The 25,142-nt window shown below is 43.8% G+C and overlaps 1 protein-coding gene across 1 annotated transcript in view; it reads right to left on the bottom strand.

Annotated features, from left to right (window-relative positions):
• Window positions 1-25,142, bottom strand: part of POMT2 (protein O-mannosyltransferase 2) — a 46,173-nt gene that overhangs the window by 6,072 nt on the left and 14,959 nt on the right. The window contains exons 8-20 of the mRNA XM_074996721.1: window positions 24,993-25,075; window positions 20,670-20,779; window positions 19,107-19,173; window positions 18,276-18,345; window positions 16,348-16,426; window positions 15,398-15,549; window positions 13,661-13,752; window positions 12,531-12,607; window positions 7,016-7,087; window positions 6,670-6,729; window positions 6,358-6,463; window positions 3,079-3,219; window positions 541-652 (exon numbers count right to left, since the gene is read on the bottom strand). Coding sequence (XP_074852822.1) covers window positions 541-652; window positions 3,079-3,219; window positions 6,358-6,463; window positions 6,670-6,729; window positions 7,016-7,087; window positions 12,531-12,607; window positions 13,661-13,752; window positions 15,398-15,549; window positions 16,348-16,426; window positions 18,276-18,345; window positions 19,107-19,173; window positions 20,670-20,779; window positions 24,993-25,075 — 1,221 coding nt within the window. The remainder of the gene's footprint in view (window positions 1-540; window positions 653-3,078; window positions 3,220-6,357; window positions 6,464-6,669; window positions 6,730-7,015; window positions 7,088-12,530; window positions 12,608-13,660; window positions 13,753-15,397; window positions 15,550-16,347; window positions 16,427-18,275; window positions 18,346-19,106; window positions 19,174-20,669; window positions 20,780-24,992; window positions 25,076-25,142) is intronic.

The following is a 25,142-nucleotide window of genomic DNA, read 5'->3' as shown; positions in this document are numbered from 1 at the left end:
AGTCCATTTGAGGCCCTCTTCCTACTGCTCAAAAACATCAATACAGCCAGATGTGTGGCCTTACTATATGTGGGATGGGACTGGGAAGCTGACAAAAACATTCAAGCAATACATTTTTGAAGAATAGCATAGACGTGTGGTCTGGCACCATGCAGGGTGAGAATCAAAGTCTGTATCAGCTAACTGTGGGGAAAAGGGGAGCCAGTCCAGCTGACAGCATTTATACCTAATGAACTCATTACAGGGAGTCTCTTAATTTAACCAGACTCTGGGGTTAAATGAAGAAACTCCCTGAAAGGAAAAGGTTTCTGCAGACTCATTCCCTGGAGACAGACAAAAGTTGTTAGAGTTGAATCTGGTTCATGCAAACAGTTCAGAGCTAAGTCTGTTGCTATCCGAGACGTTTAGCAGAGAACAAAAAAAGGGAAAGGAGTTAGAAGAATGAAAAATTAAAAACAGTGTGTGTCAAGGAGCCAATGCTTCCATTAAGACAACTCATACAGTTTTACATGCAGGAGCTGTTCAACTTCTGGCTCTCACCTGTACACAATGAGTAGCATCAGTGCCAGCATCCCATATCTATGCACCCTCCTCCCCATGGAGCAGGAGAGGCGCCCACCACAGAGCTTCAGCAGTGTATTCCATGTAATTGCTAGGAGAAGAAACCAAAATTCATCGCGAGAGGGGCCATGCCAGAAGAGAGACACAAGCTATATTTACTACATCCAGTCACAAACAAGTGCTAATAAAGCTCTATATGAACAAAGGACCACTTCTGTTTTTAAAGTCTGATTTCTTTTCAACTCTTAACACACAAAGGCTGTGTCTACACTTGCCCCCAACTTCGAAGTGAGCATGTCTATCAGGGCAATAGGAGATTACTAATGAAGTGCTGCACTGAATACACAGCACTTCATTAGACTAAGTCTCCCCCAAGGCAACTTTGAAGTGTCAGACTTCAAAGTGCCGGCATGCTGTGTAGCTGTGGGCACTTCGAAGTGTCTGCGCTACTTCAAAGTGCCTTAACTCCTCAAAATTTTGAGGAGTAAAAGCACTTCGAAGTGCCCACAGCTACACGCACGAAGCACAGTTTAAGGGCAACTAAAATGATTAAGGGTTTGGAACAGGTCCCATATGAGGAGAGGCTAGAGAGACAGGGACTTTTCAGTCTAGAAAAGAGGAGACTGAGGGGCGATATGATAGAGGTATATAAAATCATGAATGGTGTGGAGAAAGTGAATACAGAAAAGTTATTTACTTGCTCCCATAATATAAGAACTAGAGGGCACCAAATGAAATTAATGGGTAGCAGGTTCAAAACTAATAAAAGAAAGTTTTTCTTCACACAGCGCACAGTCAACCCATGGAACTCCTTACCAGAGGATGCTGTGATGGCCAGGACTCTAACAGAGTTTACAAAAGAGCTCGATAAATATTTGGAGATTAGGTCCATAGATGGCTATTAGCAAGGGGTAAGGTATGGTGCCTAGCCTTTTGTTGAAGGCGGGAGATGGATGGCAGGAAACAAATCGCTTGACCATTGTCTTCGGTTCACCTCCTGTGGGGCACCTGACACTGGGTACTGTCGGCAGACAGGATACTAGGCTAGATGGACCTTTGGTCTGACCCAGTATGGCCATTCTTATGTTCTTATGTTGACACTTCAAAGTTGCCATGGGGGAGAATTAGCCTAATGAAGTGCTGTGTATTCACTGCAGCACTTCACTAGTAATCTCCCATCGCCCTGATTACCAGGCCCCCTTCAAAGTTGGGGGCAAGTGCAGACCCAGCCAAAGTGACCCTTTTTATAAGTAGAAATCTGATTTTCACAGCATTCCCACTGGAACAACTAAGAGGGGATATGACTGAGGATTATAAAATCATGACCATTTGTAGAGAAAAAGTCAACAAGAAGGTGCTATTTAGTTCTCATGACACAAGAATTGGGGGTCACACCAAATGAAATTAATAGGCAGAAGGCTTAAAAACAAACAGCAAAACTATTTCATCATGCAACACAGTGTCAATCGGTGTATCTCCTTGCTAGAAGATATTGTGAAAGCCAAGAACATAACAGGATTCCAAAAAAAAACTAGTTAAGTTCATAGAGCATAGGTCCATCAATGGTTACTACCCCAGGATGGGCAGGGTTGGTGTCTGTAGCCTCTGTTTGCCAGAAGCTGGAAACAGGCAACAGGGAATGGATCAATTTGATGATTAGCTGTTCTGTTCATTCCCTTTGGGACACCTGGCAGTGGCCAATGTCAGAAGACAAGATACTGGACTAGATGTCCCTTTGGTGTGACCCAGTGTGGCCTATGTTTTAATAAAACAACTCAGATTAGTAATGACAGCTAGAGTTATCTGAGCAAAAAATTACGTAATTCCAATTATTACCTTGCTTCTTCTATCTGCTCCATTTTAAGTGCACCATGATTTTAGTTGCTGAAGGCTCATATACTACCAGGGTCAGAGATTAATGCTTTATGTCATTTGAGAACAGGGACTTCCATTTTACAGAGCCTTATAGCTTTATTTCTTAATAAGTCTCAAGACAGTGACTACTAAAAATCATGCTGGAATTGAAATGGAACTATAGTTTTAATGTATCATTTGTATTATAGTAGTGTCTAGAGGTTCCAGCTGAGATCCGGGCCCCTGTTACAAAGCATTATACAAAGCCTAGTAAGGGACAGAGAGATACAAAAAGGGAGCTGACAGAGTCTTGGAGACATGAAATGACTCGCTCATGTCACACAGTTAGAAAGTGACAAAGCAGGGAAAAGAAGGGAGGTTTTCTTAACTCGGTCCAATGCTCTATCCACCAGACACCACTGCCTCTCTGAAATCAAATCAAGATGGCAATGCAAATAGCACAATTATGCACAATTCAGTTTGAAGCTGCTAGGACTAAAAACACTTTTGAACTAGTACACATTTCCAAGCGATAGCCCTGAACCAGACATCTGAAAGAAAAAAGAAACTGATTTCTGAGATGACACTTTAATCATATACATCTTCCAACTCAGCTTTCCTCCTATTCCCCCAGCTCCAGGGTCTTGTCTTTGCAGTATTTACCTGTCAACATGCTAGAGAAAAGCATGGCAGGAAAGTAATGATGAAAGTAAAGGACTCTTCCCATCATGAAGAAAGGGAGGTAATGGAGGAGCCAGCCCAGCATGATCTGCCCTCCGCTCTGCAGCAAGACTCTGGAGAGCTCTGAAACACAAAACACACACATCAGTAGATGAAACTTCCCTACCATGGCTACGCTTTCCAACCTCAACACCAAGGGGGCAGAACACCAATAAGATTCATAGGAATAGGCTTAGCAGGTCTGCTTGTCTGGTATCAGTTGTAAGTGTAGGCCCTGGGATTGACCTAAGCGCTGTCTGTCCCCTCAATCTCTGGCCCCATATTAAATCAACCTTGAGTGAAACTCAAGGAGCACACCACTGAAATTGGGGGAGGGGGGGAAAAAAAAAAGAGAGAGAAAGAAAGACAATGTTCAGCTGCTGATAAAGCACCCCATTCTCTGGAATCTCCCTAAAAAAGTTATAATCACCAAGGCTGTAAAGTAGACACACTCAGGTGCTGCATTTTAGGGATGATACAGACAGAGGCTTGACAAACAATATAAGATAAATTCTGACCAGCAAATTTATGCACAGAGTCACAAATAAGTTACAATTTGGATATGAAAGATAAAATGTAAAAAATGTGGGCAGGAAGGGGGACACATGGGTGCCAGTGTGTAAGTGGTTAAAATGTTTGTTACTTGGGAGTGTGGAATAATGTGATAAGTTTTGTAAATTGGAAGGATAGCTAGTTTTATCTACATACATGAAAATCAATACTCTTTGGGAATCAACACTGGACTGCAGTACAGCAAAGTATCACACTCTCTGCATGACTGTGACATGTAAAGGCACCACTGACAATCCCCAGAGATAAGTGGACCCTGACTGGCCATCGGATGATATTTGTCTGTATACTGGGAGTGGTGTCCTTAACATAGCTGATTGGTGGATGTATTCTCTGTGCATTGCTAATAAATAGATGTTTAGGGCACAGATGAATAAGGCTCTTTCACTAGAAAAAAGATCCCATAGACCTGTAGAACCCTTGGCCCCATGAGTAAAAACAGGATTTAAATTGACCAGGTTTGTCCCTGGGCCCCACAGATAAGGGCAGGTGCCTTGTGCCCCACAACACTTGTAAGAGAAAATGCGAGGGGGGGGGTGCCTAAACTGACTAGGTTACATCATAAGCCCTCAGCAGGGAAGAGGCAGGCAGGGTGCCCCAAACTGTGCAAATAATACAGGTGGGATATTGTGGTTTACCTTATATTATTCATGCAAAAGACCTATTACACTGAAATACCTACCAATAAGATCTTCCTCTATTAGCAGTTATTTGAAAAGCTATACAAGATGGACCTGCAGAGGGCTTTTGAAGACCAGGTCACAGACCTGGCTGGTCTTGCTACCATGGTCCCTATAACGAGTAATCCTACAGTGGCATGGGACAATGGACATTATAAGGCTTAACAGGTTTTTTCCATCTCTGATTTCTGGGATTCTTTCTGGAGTAGCTTGATGTCCAATCCTGATCCTCAAAGTCAGCCCATTCCCTGGAAAGAAATGTGGTCTAGTATCTAGAGTCAGGAGAATAGGGGCAGGAGACCTGAATCATATTTTTAGTTCAATCAGCAACTCACTGTGAGTACGTCTACACCGTGATAAAAAATGTAAAGTATTGAGTCACAGAGGCTGGTCCTGCTGCCTTGGGCTTGTGCTGCAGGACTGAAAAACTGCAGTGTAGACATTTGGGCTGAGACTAACCCTCGGGCCCTGAGACCCTCCCCACTCATAGGGTGTCAGAGCCCGGGTTCCACTATGCTTTCACTGCAATTTATAACCCCACAACCTGAGATGCTCTATGCCAGCCACAACCAGGTCATGTGTCCTTATCATAGTGTGAATGTAACCTCTGTGATGTCAGCCAAAATCACTTTATTTTTCTGTACCTCACTTCCTACCCTATTATCTGTAAAATGAGGAACTACCCTTCTATGTCAGGGGGATGTTGTGAGACTGTATTCCTTAGGGCAGGGTTGGTCAACCTGTGGCTCTTTGCTCAGTGAAATGCGGCTCCTGTTCACAGCCACGCGCGTGGACTGCTCGTCACCGCTCTGCACACGGCGCCCCAGTGCCTGGAGAGTGAAGCACATGGCTGCAGCAGCGTCAATAGTGCCAGTGAGTCTCAGGCACTGGGTTAGAGTGGACTGTCTGGTTCTGGAGGGGAGGAGGGGGACTGGGTTAGAACGGGGGCACTGGGAGTGCATGGCTCTGGGGGAGGGGGAGGGCACTGAGCCACATATATTTATTTTCAAATATCTATATAAAGAGATTATAAAAATATGGACCTATATTAGCTCTTGATAGATCGATAGACAAAAATATACAATACGTGGCTCTTTGCACTCTAGCCAGAGCTATTTTGGCTCTTAGCCTCTAACTGGCTGGCCACCACCTGTTTGTGAAGTGGTGTGTAACTTGTGGATGGAAAACACTATGAGTACTCTCTCTTTGTCAGCTCCCTAATGGGCCCTAGGAAGCACTTCTCCTTTCAACACAGATGTGAAATATTAATACTACTTATTACATAGTCATGAACCAGAAACAGATCCAACTGATCAATCCCACTCAGGTCCAGTGTAAGACTGCTCCCTACAGTATTTTTGCTAGCACATTGTCCAGTCCAGTTTTAAATAACTCAAGGAATGGGACTTCTTCTGTTTGAACTGGGAAGACTGTACCATAGTTTTGTATACGTCAGCGTCATGATGGGTTTCTTGATATTTAGCCTAACTTTACCTGGTTTTTAATTACATTCCAGTCCTCTTAGTTACAATCCCTTGGACTATTGCGAACAATTCTTTGAAGCAGATTTTAAATCCAAGCTGATGTCTTTATAAAAGATACGCCTTGATTCGTTTGAAATTTTTTGAGCTAGATGAGCTAGTGAAGTGAAATCTATGCTCTGTGTTATGCAAAAGGTCCGAAGAGATTATCATAATGGTCCTTCACAGTCTGAAAACCACTATTAATTCCTCTTCCCTTCCTTGGCATTTACATCCTTTAGTAATAAGATTTCGGGTTTCTATATCATATTCCTTTTAAATACTTGTACTCATCGTTGTCATGTTCCTTTTGAGCACACTGGGTTTTATTTCTGAGTGGTCTGATGTTCCACAGCAGAGAGAGGATGAGCTTTCTGGCAGCAGGAAGCCAGGATGACAGTGTCACAACACTGAAGCTTTCAAATACAGTAGGGTAGGAAAGATGGGCTTACCTTTGAGCTCAGCTGTCAGCTGAATACCTCTCTTTATGGCCACAATGGTGCAAGTTGCCATTAGGAGGTACAATCCAACAGTGACCAGATTCAGCCACCAGATCACCTGGTTGGGAAAAAGCAATGGAGGAGATGGAAGTGGCAGAGGTGCGTAAGACATGATGGAAACAAAGTGAAAGCACAAAAGAGAAGAGGAAGAAAGCAGCTAGAGAAGACAAAGGTCAGGAAGCGACTGTCTTTAGGAAAGACACAAGAAAACTAAATATTTACAAAATGCAGAAGTCACTTGTTTTGTAAAAATCCCCCACTTACCGGGTTACCAAGCAAATAAACTCGATAATCTGTTTCATTGACTCCAGAAAAACGCAGACCCTAAGGAGAAACAGGGGGAGGATATCAGAGGAAATTAAAATGGGCTTGTGGCTAGTGAGCTCCCATCAACCTTCAACTTCATTGAGCCCTGCCCAGAGAATTAGCAGTGAGAAAGGTGCGATAAGTTCCTTCCCGTGCCAACAAAAAGGTTATTTCAGCAGCAGTTGAAATGCAATCCACACATTTTAAATAAAGATATGCAGACCCACAGGCTCTACAGTTTTGTGTGCCATACCTCTATCAAAAGCACTTGCAATCAGACATGATGGTGGACTTGTCAGCATACCTGGTAGTTAATGGGCCAGTGCCACGGCTTGGACGTGACTTCATTCTCCTTTGGTTTGAGGCCACTGTTTCCCTATTGGAGGTTGGGAAGAAAATTAGTCAGTAGGTGGCTGTGCTGCAAGTCCTGCATGGCTGGTCTCTGTCAAGGAAAGCCTTCAGGGGCAGAGAAAGGATAACTTTGTTTCTGATATGTTGATCTGTGTGCATAAGCAAATGCCTTAGTAAGATGAAGCCCTGTCAGGAACACCTACATTTAAATATGAGGCCTTGCCAGTGCTCCAGCCACCCCACTATCCTTGAAAACCCTCCTCAACTATTTCACTTTATACCAAGTCACATCCCTTTGTAATTACAAAGGATTTGCACTGTTGTCTCACTACACCAACATGCAGTGGTGGCAAAAAAAAATTCCTGGGAACCGCTTCATGCATACTAAGATGCAAGACTGATCTGCAAATCAGAATGAGAAACCAAGTTCAGGTCCCCATTCCATATATACTGCTGTTTATCTGGGAGCCTCTCCCACTGATTACACCAATTGTATACTTGCTGGGAAGACTACAACTCTGCTCTAAGCCTATTAAACAACAGGAAGTAAGCCCACCATTTTCAGAAAACAGGTAAGTTACACTGGTTTGAATCTCAGGCCTTCTCATTAAACTCTAGATATAAATCAAGTATTAGGTCAGAGAGAAGGGGCTTGACAAGAAACTTCACAGTAACTGCCAGCACTAAACCTGGCCCAAGATTTACATGAAGCAGTGATCTATGAAACAGCCAGCAGCTGACGAGCAACCAAGGATTACAGTTAGAGTTAAGGTGACCATCTGTCCCTGTTTCAGTGAGACAGTGCCGTATTTGGGACGCCAGGATGGTGTCCCAATTTATTTTGCCAAAGGGGCTAATTGCCCCATATTTTCCTGTGGCTGCCACCTGCTTCCTGCGGCACCCCTGCAGCAGCATGGGTGCCCCTCAGCTTCGGGAGCTGGAGCTGGACCTGCACAGCAGCGTGGCTGCCAGCTGGCTTCCCTCAGCTGGGAGAGCCAGGAAACAGCTACAGCATGGTGCCCCCCGCCCCCCCCAAGCTGGTGGAAGCTTGGAGCTTTAGTGGGAGGGTGACAGCCCCAACAAGGCAGCCACCTCCTGACTCCCAGGCAGGGTGAACATCTGTCCCATTTTGACTGGGACGGCATCATTCCCGTTGTTCCATACTTGGGCAGGGGGAGATATGGTCACCCTAGTTGGAGTCTGCAGCCTCTGAAAGTATGCAAGCAACTTTCCATACCTGATTTGTACCAGCAAATTGGTTAGCTGCTTATCTAATGCCCTAATCTGCATGCACACATCCAAATAGAGAACCTCGGAAATGAAAACCTGGGTGTGGAGCAGAAGAGGCTGTGTTTTGAAAATTTGGTCCAAAGTATTTAATAAGTTTTCAAACAATTCTCCTTTCATAGTTTCTATAAAAAGTACACATAAAAACTACAGTAAGAGAAAGGTGCACAGCCAAGCACTGAGAAGTCAGAAAATGCCAGCATTAAGGGTTGCCTATGCAACCTAAAATCAACTCTCTTCTGCATATGCCTCACCATAACGCCTTTAATTACACTATCCTACACAATTTTTTCTATTTGCTGCCACCAAGAGAATACTGATACTCAGGAATCCTGGGTTCCGTTGCAGGATATGAGGGGAGTGGAATCTAGTGGTTAAGGCCTATTCTGGACCCGCTCCTAGCGAGTCAAACTCCTTCTGCCATTAGCCTCTCCAGTCTGTCCTCAGCCCAGTCTCACCACTGCCTGTTTTGTCCCATTCTATTCCCCCTGCTCTGCCTCCTCACCTCACCCCATAGCTCACAGCTCCTCCTTCCAATCTCTCACCATCCCAATGCTATTCATTCCAGACTTCCTACTACCCACCACAACCACGTCTCAGTCTCCCTCCCCACAAACCTACACTGGCCTGGATCCACTCATCTGCAGACAAGCCAAGCTATTCTCTCCTCCTCCTTGCTACCGGGTCAGCTGGGCACTAGCAGGGATACCAGCACTGAGTGCACAGGAGGAGGAGTCTGGCTGCTCTCCGTACTGGTATCTAATGTCGCTGTAGACCCTGGCAACCAGGAAGACCAATGGCAGGGAAAGGCCTACTCAGCCCTCCTTCCCCATGATGGGATTTGCTTAGGGACAGTGACAGTTATATGCCTGACACCCAGACAACAGACCTCTTACTAAATTTCAAGTCACTGCTCCAAACGATGGAGACAATATTGCTTCTCAATCGATTTTAAGGGTTTTATTTATTTTAAGGTTTTAAGGATTTGATTTTATTTTGCAACCTGGGAAAAAACAAACCTCGGAGAAACGGCTGAATTGCTTTTGGCAAAATCTTCAGTAAAATTCAGCCTGAGGCAGACAGCTGCATGGAAAATTTCAGCCATCACACTTAAATGTTTGTCAACTGAAACAATTTTAGAATAGTGTTGCTTAATTATAGGCTTTACTCTCTGTACTACCCAATGCTTTCTGGGCTTAGACTTCTCTTTCAATAGATACACGTGCCCAGGCAATGTTGGTAATCAATGCCTTTGCTACATAGAGTGCTCATCAAACACCATGATCGAGTCACCCTCTAGCAGCTGCAGCCTATAGCTTAAAATTACTACACAAGTATCAATGTTTCCCAGGTTATTACCCAAACCAAATACTCTCTACATTTTTCTTCCCCAATTCTTTATTGCTGAAGAACAATGTGTGGAGGAAGCAGAATATTAGCTGTTTGAAAGCTCAGCTATTCCTATAGGTTTTTCTTTAGTCTGAAATAAGAGTCCTTATTCTGAGACAATAAAATTATTTCCATGGAAACAGTTATGTTGATATTTCCCTACCTAAAGCATTATTATAACTGGTTGTCACGGAAATGATTAACATTAATAATGGGCTCTAGGAATTCTAGATAACTTTTCATTTCAAAAGAGCTTTACAAACACAACAGCCTCAGTCTTTTATAAAATCAGTATCATTTCCATTTCACAGGTGAAGAAACAAAGGCCTAGAAAGGAGAAGAAACAAGATCCCACAAAACGGTGGCAAGTAAGAACACTACTACAGTAGCTGAATTCTGAAGAAAAACAAATCTGTGATTTTGCAAATCCTCAGTGAAAGAATGAGGGAAGCAGAAAACAGAAAACAGAACATGGAAGAGTTTTTGAAACAATGGGGTTCTGTCTTTCTGAATCTTTCCATCATGTGTCCCCAACTGTTTACCCACATACTTGTATAGCCTCAATCACTGCACTAGCTGAGTGCCTCAGGAGCAATAATGAGCTTTTCTTGGCAACTGTCCCATGAGATAGGGATCTGCCTCCCGAGGAGATTTTACAGGAGGGAACATAAGGCCCAGCAAGATTAAGTGACTAGACCAGGGGTGTCCAAGCTTTCTTCATTGGGGTCACACAGCAATTTTTTACATGTTCCAGGGGCCAAACACAAAACAAACCCAAACCCCCACCCCCAGGCTTAAACCTCTCGCGGCCCCAAACTGCCCCTCGCCTACCTCCAGGCTTAACCCCCCTTGCAGCCCCAAACCACCACACACCAAACCCAGGATTAAGATACCCAGGAGCTCCACATGTTGCCACCCCCACTACTCCTTCGCCAGGCCGTCTCCTCTTCATTGCAGCTCCACGGTTCCCCCCAGCCCTCCTTCTCCTCCATGAACATCATGACAAGGGCAAATGCCAGTGCCCTGCCGTGCTGAAAGAACAGGACTCAATTTAATTGGTTTAACAGATGGATCCCTCCTGACAGTTGTCAAACCTGTTAAATTGAGTTCTGCTCTACTCTACCTCTGGCACCCACAACTTTTAGGCCGTGTCTACACGTGTACGCTACTTCGAAGTAGCAGCACCAACTTCGAAATAGCGCCTGTCACGGCTACACGTGTTGGGCGCTATTTCGAAGTTGAAATCGACGTTAGGTGGCAAGACGTCGAAGTCGCTAACCCCATGAGGGGATGGGAATAGCGCCCTACTTCAAAGTTGAACGTCGAAGTAGGGCACGTGTAGATGATCTGCGTCCTGCACCATCGAAATAGCGGGGTCCGCCATGGCGGCCATCAGCTGAGGGGTTGAGAGACGCTCTCTCTCCAGCCCCTGCGGGGCTCTATGGTCATTGTGTGCAGCAGCCCTTAGCCCAGGGCTTCTGGCTGCTGCTGCCGCAGCTGGGGATCCATGCTGCATGCACAGGGTCTGCAACCAGTTGTCGGCTCTGTGGATCTTGTGTTGTTTAGTGCAACTGTGTCTGGGAGGGGCCCTTTAAGGGAGCGGCTTGCTGTTGAGTCTGCCCTGTGACCCTGTCTGCAGCTGTTCCTGGCACCCTTATTTCGATGTGTGCTACTTTGGCGTGTAGACGTTCCCTCGCAGCGCCTATTTCGATGTGGTGCTGCCCAACGTCGCAGTTGAACGTCGACGTTGCCAGCCCTGGAGGACGTGTAGACGTTATTCATCGAAATAGACTATTTTGATGTCGCTACATCGAAATAAGCTATTTTGATGTAGCGTGCACGTGTAGACGTAGCCTTAGACACGCAAAATTCCCAATCCCCCCTTCCCCTTCCCCAGAGCAAGGCACCCCCAGCTCCCTGCTTAAACCCAATCATCCCTTCCCTCCCCGAAAGCCTAGCACCCTCAGCCTCCCGGTTCTAACCCAATCGCCTCACCTCCCCCCAAGAGCCAGGCACCCCTAGGCCCCCACTCTACCTAAATCCCCACTCCCCTCCTCTAGAGACAGGCACCCCCAGCTCCCCACTTTAATCCAATCCCCCCTCTCCCAGAGCCTCGCTGCTTTACCCCCATCCCCCCTCCCTTCCTCCAGGGCCAGCCCCTCCCACTCAGCACTATAATCCAAAGCCAGTGATTCACAAGCACCACTGTTATCACCACTGCCATGCACTTCTCCCTCCAAGCACTGGGGAAGGATGAATGTGCAGAGCATCGCACAGTGCTCCCACAGCTCTGAGCATTTCATTGCTCAAAGAGTCGCATGTGGCTCCAGCGTGCGTGCCTTCTGACGCATCTCTCTGCCCCTGCTGCACTGTATGGGAGCCAGAGGAGGAGTCAGGCGGCAGAGGTGGGAGCCACAAATGGCTCCTTAAAGAGCCACATGCAGCTCAGAACCACCCGGCAGCCTTTCTAACATGGCACCACTGCCTGCTTCACAAGCCAGATAAAAAGGCTCTGCAGGCTGGATTCTGGCCTGTAGGCCATGCGTTGGACACCCCTGAACTAGATCAAAGTCAAACAAAGTCTATGGAATGACCAAACACTGAACCTAGATTTTCCAAGTACCATTTCAGAACTTAAACCATAAAGCCATCCTTGCAACCTATACTGATATATATTCTGCACTATCTTGAATGCTGCACTTCCCTGGACACCACAGTACAGAACGCATCTTCTTAGGTCCAGAATTAAAACGAAACAAAAACACGATAACCTAGAAATAAAGCCATCCTACCCGGATCATAACCATGTGCGACTCCAGCAGAATCTCTGGAAAGGATGGTTTTAGAACATCCAGACTGATATTGGGCACTATGGAAAAGAAAAAAAGTAAATAAAAAGCTGGTTCATGCTATCTTCTTTTAATATACACACAATAAACTCAATGCTCCTGTATCAAATCTGTGAGTAATTGTCTTCCGGTATCTCCTTGGTTCTCTCTCCATTTAATTCATATTCTAAACACAACCTTTTGCAGTGAAGAAAGCATCCCCAAGTGAATTTCACAACTGATCTACTTGATTTCGCACTTCACTTTCTGACGCATGAGAAACTCCCTGAAACAAACAGTCTTTGTGTTTAGGCGGAAATAAGAGCCTCACTGTTCACAGACTGTTCTTTATCCATAGATCAGCCATGAGTGAGAGAATGAGAAATGTGCTGGAACACATTAACAGCTCAGAACTGACTTCTCTCAGGTTGAACATAGTTCTCTTGAAAGGCTGCAAAATGACAGCAGACTTCAATAAGGTCAGACTCCTGCTAGTTGTGTGATAAAAATCAGTGCTGAGTAATGCAAACTAAGTAGAGCAGTGAATAAGGCTGTGACACAGGCCTAACTTTTGGGTTGTGCTGGAGGACATTTTTAGCTCTAGTCTTAACTCATGTCACAATTCAAGCAACTAGCAACATCATTATTGGAAAGCTCCTAAAAAGAGAATGAGGGAAGCGTGGAATAGGGCACTGAAGATCTTACACTTCTGAAAAATCATCCCAAAACTTCCACTATACACTTACACACAGAATAGCTCCATCAAATAAAAAGCTTTTTTTAAAGAGGAGCGGACTCACAATAAGCCTCATATTGAAACACTGGATGCAGCATTAAATACTGGGTTGTGACAGCTCTTCTACCATACTTCATACTTTTACAGCTCCTTAAGATCTCAAAGTGATTTATAAGCATCGTGCGTCACAATCCACCACCCCATTTTACAGTACAGAAATTGAAACAAAGTGACTGGCTCAAGATCATGCAACAGGTCAGTATCAAAGCTGGGACCAGAACCCAGGGATCCCAAACAGAGAGTGTATTGAAAACAAACAAGCCAACCTGCATATTGTACACAAGATGACATCACTTACACTTAGGATTGATGTGATCTTCAACATTCCAAAGGGCATTGGGAGTCTCCTTCACATATGGATTGCAGGTAACTTCCACCTGTTCCCAGCCCCTGAGGACAAGCAGAATAGTCAGTCACTCACCTCCTGAACGATTACTTACAATTCAATTTTTCATTCAAATTGACATTTCTCCCTCACCCCAAGTTCAGCTACCAATTAGCACCAATGCAGCATTCAGTGTAACAGATTCATTTCTGTGTACCCAGAAATCTTGCCTTATCAGAGTATAAACAAAAACTGGCCTGGATTTGTGGTGTCACAAGACTGCTGTATACATTTAAGATCAGCACTTAAAGTGATAAACACTGATTTCAAGAGCCAGTCACTTTGAGCAGCATGCGGGGCCACAGCAGCCTGGGAGCCTGCCTCAGGGTCCCAGTGGACTGTGGTGGGCTGTATCCAAATGTTTGGTGGGCCAGATCCAGCCTCCATGCTGTATTTTGCCCACCCATGATCAAGTACTATCTGCTCTGACTGATCATCAGTGAGATTACAATCAACATGTGTGTGCTTTTTATTTGTCCAACAGATCTGGGACAGATAAAAACCCTTTCCTCTTCCAGTGCCTCTTGTCATATCTGCTCTCATATTCCAGATCTATGTTCAGTCATAGGAGTGAAGGGTTTGGAAAACCATTGTGCCCCAGGCATTGTAATTAACAAATGAAAAGGAACCAATAAAAGTGTAACAGCAAGGCACTGGATAGTTCACAGCATTGTGGAATGGAATATGGTGGCACCTACAGCTAAGTGAGCTGGTAATGGAAAAACTGCACTTCCAAGGGTCTTACGTTGCAACTATCATCAGAACGACTGACCTCATACTGGCAATTTTTTTTTTTTTTTTTTGCAAAGACCAAGCATTGACTGGTTTATGGAAAAGGAACTCATCACTCATGCCTAACAGAAGCTGCAGATGAATAGGGCTGAAGCAAATCCCCATGAAGATGTCTGGAATGGACCTCTTGGTAAAGGACTTTATTCTCAAGGGCCGCATCTACACTACCTTCCCCTTTCAGAGGAGGAATGAAAATGAGGGAGAGCAAAAATGCAAATGAAGCGCCGATTTACAAATCTCATGCTTCATTTGTGTAATCTCATATGATCGCATTTCTGGAAGAGACTTTTCTGAAAACAAAACCAGCTGTGTAGACGGGGTTCCTTTGGAAAAAAAAACCAAAACACATTTTTGAAAAAACCCTTATTCCTGAAAAAAACGAGGAGTAAGGGTTCTTTTGAAAATGGGGCCTTTTTCCAAAGGAACCCCATCTACACGGCTGGTTTTGCTGTCGGAAAAGTCTCTTCCAGAAACACAATCATGTGAGACTATGCAAATGCAGCACAAGATTTGTAAATCAGCGCTTCATTTGCATATTTGCTCTCCCTCATTTGCATTCCTCCTGTGAAAGCGGAATGCAGTGTAGATGCGACGAAGAAGTGCCATTTGCTAACCCCTTCACTGGAGTGGATTTCACAATCCTCCGATAAGATTTTACTCTGATTTTCCTACTTTTTAGATGTCATTTTCCTTTTAATAATCAGGGAAAAACAATAAAGATATATATTCTCTGGTCCAAATTAAAAAGTGCCACTGACCAAGGGGATCTGGCATTAATTGTGTAAGGAAAGAAACATCAGCGGCTAGCATGAGACTTTTGTTTGGAAGAATCGCAAGCTAGTTTCAAAAACTATTTACCATTTTGGCAGCGTCTTCCCAGAGGATCCAAGTATGCATCCTGTGGCCAGATGAGTCAGTCGGATCTGACTCCGTAGAACTTTTATGTGTTTCCCAGTCTTCTTGCCTACCACTTCAATCCGCCAAAAATCGTTGGCATCTCCTGTCCCATTCTATCATTGAAACAAACCACCAAAACCAAACAGAACCAAAAGCACATGTCACTGGAGAACAAGACACAGAAAAAAAGAACTTCTGAAACTTTATCATGTTGACAAAGCTGAGTGGCTTAACCTCCTGAGACCTAACAACAGGGATTCCTCAGCAGGAAGGGAATTTTATAGACACCAGAAATGCATAATGTAGCCGTGCTTATTATCTAGCTATGTAGTTTCCTCATCAATCCCAAAATTCTTTCCTCCAACCTCAGATATGGTTGTCAAAATACGAAGATACATTTTAAAAGAATATTGATCAGGAGATTGTTTGGTTAGGTAGCATAGTAGGTTTATTGAGTACTCTCTGTCTCTGGGCATTTAAGACTTAAGGCAGATTTCATTTACAGAAGTCAGGGCACTGCTCAGCCTAGATTCTAGAAGCTGTGTACAGAAAATAACAATTGCCAGTAAAGCTTTAAGGTTGCACAGTTAAGAATTTAAAGAGTCTATAGCTGCCAAAACTAGAGTTGTGTTTCTAGTTTACAGCTGGTTCCTTGTAAGCATATGTTTGCAAACGATCTTAATTATATGCTATTCTAATTCTTACACACTGACACGTATCATGTATTAACCTGGGTAAGGAGCGCCAACTTCCATTATAACATGGACTTTCATGCATTTTAAGTGTTCTTGTGGATAAGAAACTGGCTAAGAGATAGAAAAATAAAAGTAGGAGTAAATCTTTTGTCTCAGGATGAACCTCCCTCAAACAGAAGGAAGTATTACCTTACTTACTAATGTAACCTTACTTACTATTCCATATCCAGTGACCTGAAAGTGCTTCCTTGTCATAGGGGCCTCATGCTGGTGACTATGAAGATTTCTAGAAGTCCTGAAATTAAATTACAAGTAAAAAACAGTTTTCAATTTTACACTGAGAATGGTTTGCATGAGGAGCTTTCTTTTGGTCAACAATAAAGATTTGTTTATACAGATGCTACAGCACTTTACAGATATTACAAATTTATTTCTAAACCATATACAGAGGTATCACTTCACAGGCCACATCCAACCACCTCTGGATTTCAAAAGCATATTAACCACCTCTCACTATGGTTTAGGACATAGAAAGTAGTAGTTCAAGTGAAGCTACTGGGAAGGTCAGATTTTAAGACTACAGTTGTCCTGGGCACTAAGCTAACATCTCTGTTCTTGAAAAACATGCCATGAGATCTTTGAGGTCTTGAGCACTCTTGATAGTCATTTTATCTTCCATGTAAAAAAAAATGCAGCCTCTAGCAGCACAAAATCCCTTTGCACCAAGCTGAACTATTGGCCTAAGACTCAAAAGAAAAACTATCACTTGCTGTATCCTTTGTACAGCACCCAGATTTTTCTTGGTTCTTCCATCCCAGGCTCAGCCCTCCTCTGCACACGAGAGCTGACAAGCCAGTGTTGCCAGCTCATGATTTTAGCATGATCTCAGATACTTGGTATTTCTATTATTTAAGAATTTTTGCTTTCCCTTACAAAAAGCAAGTTTCTAGCCCCTTGTGGTGGCAAAGAACAGTTTGATAACGTGGACCCTGAAAACATGGCTCAAAAGCCAGAAGAAAAACAAAAAGCTCTCAACATTTAAAAAAAAATCTCGTGATTTTTGGGGCCTAATTAATGGTTTTTGAATGCTTGGAGAAGGTGATATTGAGGACCACAATTTGCAGGTCGACATAAGTCCTGTATATTTAAAGCAATTAATTCCTAGAGAGGACACACTGCTCTGTTTCTCACTCACTCAAAAACAAGGAGTCAAGACAAGCCTGTGTATTATTGTAAACAGTTTCACTGTGGCTACGGCCTCAATGCCTGACTGGAACTTCAGCAGGGACTTGGCAGGTACAAAAGGCAATATTGAGGGTACTTTTTGCCTTATATTCCTGGCATGTAAGACAAAAGTGAAGCACTTAACTTGCCTGACAAATTGGAAGAGCGGGAAAGGCCTGGTCACAGACAGAATTAAGGGACTGCAATTCCTGTAGTACTGTGGAATACCCCTTAACTTCACATACTGCACAGCTGAGCAGATTTTTCATGAGGTTCAGATGGTTCTCTCAACAAGAAAATACTCCACTGTGATGAAGCTGAGTGGGTCTGTTCATCCAATAAAAGTGCAGTGGCTCAGCGATCCACTTCAAAATATGGGACTGTACAGAGGGAAACTCCACAACCCCCCTGATGGGAATAGTGACACGGAGAAAAGGCTATAGCTGAAATTCTTAGCCAGGGGTCCAGCTAATGCCCAAGCCCTGCTGTGCAGGGCTAAAAGCAAAGCCCGAGATCTGCCATGATGGGCTAAAGCCAAAGCCTGAAAAACTTTGCTTTGCAGGGCCCCTGTGGCATGGGGCCCTCCACAACTGTCCTGAGAGCTACTCCCAAAGCCATCTCTGGCTTTTAATCTACTGCATATACAGAAAAACAGTTTGTGGCACAGGTGGACTATGAAGTTTTTATAGTAAGTTGGGGGTGGCAGTGTCAAAGAAAAATGTTGAGAACTCCTGGTCTATAGCACCAAAGACTTTGTTGAAGATTTCTGCTAGCCTAATTCTCATCATCGGCAGGTCAAATTTCACATCACCGTCTCTTTCATCAATTTGATAGCAAATTTAATTCTCTTCAACTCCCAGGAAACAAGGCTTGGGAGATACAATCTCTTGTATTTTTCTAAGATTTCTTAAACACCTTACTCTTTGTGCTCCAGACGGATAACATCTCCATGCCTCACAAACTCCACAGAGTAGGAAGGATCTAAATGATCTGTTGGGAGAAAAACAGATCACAGCATGGGGTTTAGAAAAGGAATCTGTACTCCTAGAGATAGTTTCAGAGTGCTGATCCCCAGCCATGCAGGCAATGCTCTCAGCAAGCTCACTTCATTGGACTGTAGATTCAGTGCAACCCTTATAATCAACTGAAGTATCATTCCCAACTATGATTCCTCAAACCATATAATGGCAACTTTCAGACAGCAGATAAGGCCCTAAGATAGAAATGGCTGTCCTTTGGTACATCAGTGAGAGTGAGAGAACTCTCAGCAATCAGCACATATATACTTTAAATATATACCAAGAGTTGTTTTTTGGCAGCAACCAACTTTATTCTTATTAGTCTCTGCTAGTGCAGTAAGGAAACACTTGATACTAAGTGTGCTTCACATATAGTTCTGGGTTTTAAGATGTGGTCCACATTGACAACAGGTCCCAACATGTTATCTTCTATTTTTACCAAAGCAACCTTCCATTCAAATAAATTGAATTCTTCATGCTAGGATCCACAGACACTGTGGGCCACACATCTGAATTAAAGAAAATGGGAACTGCCATCTTCCCCATTTTGTATCTGTAAATTGCTGTTCTTGGTCATCTGGCATGTTACTTAAGCAGGGTCATTTTGGGTAAAGTTAGGCCATCTCACCTGTACACTCTGGAAGGAATGCGAAAATTTAAGTAATCTCCCTCACCCCCCCAAAAAAATAGAAGGATCAGTTAGACAGCCCACTTTGCTAGTGTTCTGTTTACCTATGCTGGAATCATGTTTCTTTATAATCCACAGGTTGTTTGAATCCTTGTGTAAATAGGCAGTGACCTGGAAACACAAGAATAAACCATTTCATTTAACCAATAAGTCAAGAACTAGCCAAAGTACAAGATCCATTCATCACCAGGGCAAAAATAGCAAGTGTATCCAGTGCTGGTACAGTAACATTAAATACAGGATAACTTTGTGATGTTGTCCCTGAATTACAAAGTTCTGGCTACAGGACATTGCTTAACCCAGATTGTATCTTACACTTGCTTAATGGAGTTGTGTGTTACTAATGGGTGTTATGTCACTTGTAGCTGCAACATCTGTCTGCCTTCCCCTGTTGCTCTGTGAATGCTGAACATCCCTGGTAATAACTTATAAATGATATCCCAGAGGCACGGAAATGTAGGACTAGAAGAGACCTCAAGAAGTCATGAAGCCCAGTGGCCTGCACTCTTGACAGGTGTCTTTGCCATCCCTGACAGGTGGCCAACCAGTTCCTAAAGACCTCTAGTGATGCGGTTTCTACAAGCTCCCTTGGAAACCCATTCCAGTGCTTAACTACCAGTACTTAAATTTTTTCCTAACATCTAATTTAAATTGCCCTTGCTGCAGATAAAGGTAGGACAAGAAGTAATGGTCTTAACGACCTATCTTTTCTCTCAGTCCTACTTCAGAGGAGCCACAACAAGATCTTCTGCAAACACAGACTTCCTGAAATTTCTCAGTGGGTATCAGAAATCCTTGGCGTGACATCTCAGTCACTTCCACAACAACCAACTGCAAATGTCACTAAAGGAGAGTTAAAATTGCAGTTTGAGAATAAGCAGCAACTGTAGACAATGAGCTCCTATTTCTAAAATAATTGTTCCAAGTGATAGAGAGTGAAGAAAAACGAAGTAAATAACTACCTATCCTCAACATCTTTCACTGGAGAATCTCAAAGCACTTTGCTAACATTAATGTATGCGTTGCAAAGCATGTCTTAGGAAAGCTGCTGAAGAATCAAACACTGCTGATATAATGCTTAGAGGAAATGGGAAATTTACTTTTTTTTTGTGCTGCCTCATTCACTAGTATTATATGTTATTGGGCTAATGAGACTCTTTTCAAGCCAAGCAAGACATCCTTCTTATTTTAATGCATCCTTCATAATGCAGATCATCCATCCTGGCGTAACAGTGGTATGAATTCAAGCACCTGTGCTGCTTAGATTTCCAAACAAAGGCAAAGCTCAGCATGCTGTCCCTGCCTCCTCATGCAGTTTTCAGAGGCCAGCATAGAATATGAGTACTTATGTGGCCTCCATCATCATTATACCTGAATATTCAGTGTAGTAGGTCTTTTGGGATATCTTGCTATATCTCCAGTGGCAAATAGTAGAGAGTTGCACCCTGCCCCTTCCCCTCTGGCTCCCTCGAGCAGTGTTATAAAAGAAGATGGCAGCAGGAAAGAATAGCTGTTTTTATTAGGGGATAGAAATCTCCTGAAATCACTGAAGTCAGCAGAGCATGCTGGCTGCAGTGAGGACGACAGAGGTAGAACAACAAACTGACCTGCTGCTGACGAGCCCCCACACCTTCAGGGTAAAGGTGCCAGTGCGAATGAAGGTAGCCCCCAGCCATCCGAAGGTTCTTCATTGTGATCACAGAACCATAGGCCAGGTCTGAAAGAGAAGACCACAGCTGTGAGGCAGCTCTCCTGCAATATGTTATCGCACTGTCAAGCTGCAGTACAGTGCAACTCAAGGGCTATGTCCACAGTCCAGGGTACCCATGCAACTTCAAAGTGCCCTTACTCCCAACTTTGAAGTTGCCACAGTGAGAATTTGCCGAATGACGTGCTGCATATCCGTCACAAAACTTCACTGCTATTCCCCGCTTGGACTGACTACCATGACCCCCTCAAAGAAGGGGGCTAATGTAGACACAGCCACGGTCTAGTTGCCTCTCTTGTTTGACTATTTCCCTTTGCATGCATAATTACAGTTACCTTACCTACCATCATCTACCACAATCTGTACTGGGGCACACCAGTTGCATTTCAGAAAAGGTTAAGGAGCGGGAGGATTTTCCAAACCTAACGCAAACAAAGCTGGCTTTTAAAATAAATAAATAAATAAAATACAATAAAATAAAACACATCAATCTGAGTATTTGGGTTTGTTTTGCTTCTTTCTAGGGATCTGGTCAACATGAGAATGAGCCAATTTTTAACATTGCACTAGTTTCAGATGTTGACCCTGCAGTGATCTTTGGACAATTCATGTGGCCCTAGGATCACACCTTCCCACTTGTTAAAATATTCTCGCTTGCCCATATGAGACAGCCTCAAGCAGGTAAGAGGAGAAACTGACTATGCCAGAGTCCCAGTGAAACTGAGTACAGGAAGTCCCCAACTTACCAACAGCTTGTGCCCCAGAAGTTTGTTTATAAGTCGACTGAGTGCCTGTATACCAACACTGCTCTCAAATGAGCAAAACAACACACAGAAAATAGAAAATAGAAAAGGGAATTTCTCTCTAATCTTTAATGTCCAGGAATCTTTGATATAGCTCTCATTACAAGAGTAGGCAAAAATAAATAAATAAACACCACCCCTCCCCCCCACAGGCAATATTTTAAACCCTTGGCACCCCTTATAGCCACTCTGTTTCCTTCAGTGAAGGAAAGAGGCAGTAAAGCAATTACAGGCACTACCTGACTGAAGAATAACCACACATACAAACCAAACCTCACCTGCAGCCTCAGACAGGGCAGGCAAGAGACAGGCAAAGAGCACAAGAGCTGGCTGGAGGACTCCAGAGAAGCAGGGGGCAGTTGTGCAGCCAGATGCTGGAGAGAAGCAGTGCTTTGAAGGGGAAACTGCTGCTTCCCTCCAGCTGCACAGCCGCATCCGGCTCCTCTGGAGTCCTCCGGCCAGTGCTCGCCACCTCCTGGTGGGCAGGAGCTTGGTAGAGGCTGCAGGGGTTGGGGGAGGTGACAGGGATGGCGCTGACTGCAGAAGCCTGTGCAGGGCCCACCAGGGAAGCCCAGAAGTTCTCTACTTACCTTCTCGTCCTTCTCTAATTAACAGAGAGGAAGCCGTGCTAGTCTATACACTATCAAAACAAAAAACAGTCAAGCAGCACTTTAAAGACTAGCAAAATAGTTTATTAGGTGAGCTTTCGTGAGACAGACCCACCTCTTCAGACCATAGCCAGACCACAACAGACTCAATATTTAAGGCGCAGAGAACCAAAAACAGTAAGCAACGAGGACAAATCAGAAAAAGATAATCAAGGTGAGCAAATCAGAGAGTGGAGGGGTGGGGGGGAAGGTCACCCCTCCACTCTCTGATTTGCTCACCTTGATTATCTTTTTCTGATTTGTCCTCCTTGCTTACTGTTTTTGGTTCTCTGCGCCTTAAATATTGAGTCTGTTGTGGTCTGGCTATGGTCTGAAGAAGTGGGTCTGTCTCACGAAAGCTCACCTAATGAACTATTTTGCTAGTCTTTAAAGAGCTACTTGACTGCTTTCTCTAATTAAATCTGACTTTCCTCAAGCACCAACATTCAAGGTTAAATAAAAAACTGTTCCTACCACTTTTCAGTGCAAATACACAGTACTCCAGCTACACGGTGGTTTAAAAAGGCTTTTGTGGGCTAGCCAGGAAACCTAACTACTATTTAAAACATTGTTTCTGTGGGAAAATGCATTCTGAGTTCCAAACAACCACCTTACAAATGAACTTTTAGAACACAATCCATTCAGTAAATTGGGGACTTCCTGTAATTAGCTACCAGGTGGCTCAAGTTGGGTTAGTGGCTCTTCACCACCCTATGTCATAGTCCCCAGGAGGTGTGGCTGAGAAACAGTGGGTGCAGACAGAGCACCACTGCAGTCTGGCAATCCTGCAGTCTGGCTCAACCTTTTGGAGCACTGGACATCTAAGCAAAAGCTAATGCAACTTGTAAAAATACTCTAAATTGCCCTGGGCACTCAATGGCTCTTACCCGGCTTCAGAATGAGGAAGCCACAAAAGAGCCATGTTTATCCCCTAAGCCCTGTCCTACACTGAACACAGTGTCCCAGAACTGGACCAGAGAATCTGGCCCAAAGTATGAAATTTAAGTTGATGGTGTCTCTTTAATGTAAGCCTTCCCCTTGCAGGAATGGAAATCCAGACACATTACACTTTCTTAACACCTACATAAAGGAAAATCAGCAAGTAAAAGGTGAATTTGACAAGTCTTGTTTCGTGGTACCAAGCAGAGGGAAGGACAAAAAAATAAAACACAAACAGATCTGGGCAAAAATTGACTCAAGCTTTAGCATTATTTCAGTATTTGTAATGGCAGGTGTTATTAAAAAAAACAAAGAAGAAATCAATAACAAGGCATAGCAGTTTGGCAGACACCTATGTTCCATCAGCATGCATGTTACAACATTCTAGCTTTTTAACATTTAGGGCTGTAGCTACAGGTCATAAATTTATAAAGGGTTCCTGCCTCTTGGACAGGGGCACACAAGAGAGACTTATGATTCAGGAAAGACCCTGAACGGGATTTTCCCCAGTAGCCAAGAACATCTACTAAATAGGAAGGAGGTGTCCACCCGATTCCCTACTGCAAAACATGGTCCCCTATGTGATCCTCAGAACTGCTAAATACCAACTGGCAGAGGGCTCCCCAAACTGTAACTCATACGAGGCCTGACATATTCACAAACCCAAAACTCTGTTGTCATAATATTACTCCTGAGGGAATTCTGAACTAAAAAAATAAATAAATAAAAGCTCTGCATGGAATATTTTAAAATTCTGCAATCGTGAGTGGGAAATAACCTGCAGCCTCCCTTCCCTCCCCAGGAAAGTTTCAGTGGCAAGGCTACACCTGACCCCAACACAGTGCACATGGTAAGCCTCCCCCAGAAACACTCAGGGCTCTGACCCTGCATGCCAGGCACTCCAGGCATGGGCAGGCAGCCTCATCCCAGCAGGATCCTAGCATGGAGGGATTTAGTGTGGGGAGATCCAGATACTGGGTAAGAGCAGATTTGGTTGGATTTCTGTTATCCTGGAAGACGTTATTAGGATTGTATAACCTGACCAGAGGGCAAAGCCACTGAAGACCCAGCAAATAAAGCTGACAACCCACAGGGTGTGCAAGGAATGGGAAAAGAACTACTGTGTTGCACCCAGTAGCACGAAGTCCTCAGCAGGGAAATGCCTCCTGCTACCAGATAATATAAGGGGAGCAAAAAGACTTGTAGTTATAAATCACTTAAACAGATAAAAATGCCAGAGCTCTTGGAATCTATGAAGGGTGGGTTGAAGTCTCTGGAAAGTAATTATAGCTGAAAAATTGCCTGAGACTAAGACTGTAATCTGTCTGGCTTTAGACAATAGAAAGTGTGTTTTATTTTGCTTTGTTGGTAATTATACCTTCCTCTTTTCCTCTTGTTAAGTATTGCCTAAATCCCTACTTATTATTAGAATTATTCATGTGTCATTACAAAACCATCTCAGTGCTGCCTATTAAATGAAGTGTGACTCATCAGCTAACCCATCAGGCTGGCGTGTACATTGTCTTGCTGGAATCAGTGCACTTAATACACAACAAGAGAGACTGGACACTGCAGGGAGATATCAGGGGAACTGGAATTCACTGATTATTACCTGCAAGGCAAGATTTAGACTGGCAGATTCTCAGGGCATTTGCTGGTGATATGAACAGGTACAGCAGGGAGCTATCTCTAGCATAGCTCGTTTTTGCTGAGGCAGCTCAGTTTTGCAGGTGAACCTGCTGGCCAATCCAGAATGCTTTTTAGGTTTTTAGACATAGTTATGTGCCAAGGTTAGTTTGAGGAGTTTACTTCCTCAAGGAGCCAGACACTTACGCTCTGGAATGGAGACGTTGTGAAGATTGTTCCCAATCAGTTGGGATTGAAAGGCAGAGCTGAAAAAACCATCCCCAGGACCACTAGGAGAGAGCAAAGAATATGCAGACTATGAGACTGTGAAAACAAGTGTGCAAAACAGAAATATGC

Source organism: Carettochelys insculpta, chromosome 6 (assembly GCF_033958435.1).
Source record: "Carettochelys insculpta isolate YL-2023 chromosome 6, ASM3395843v1, whole genome shotgun sequence".
In the NCBI taxonomy this organism is placed as follows: Eukaryota; Metazoa; Chordata; order Testudines; family Carettochelyidae; genus Carettochelys; species Carettochelys insculpta.
Note: the sequence above shows the minus strand (reverse complement) of the source record. Positions and strands in the feature narration are given on the sequence as shown.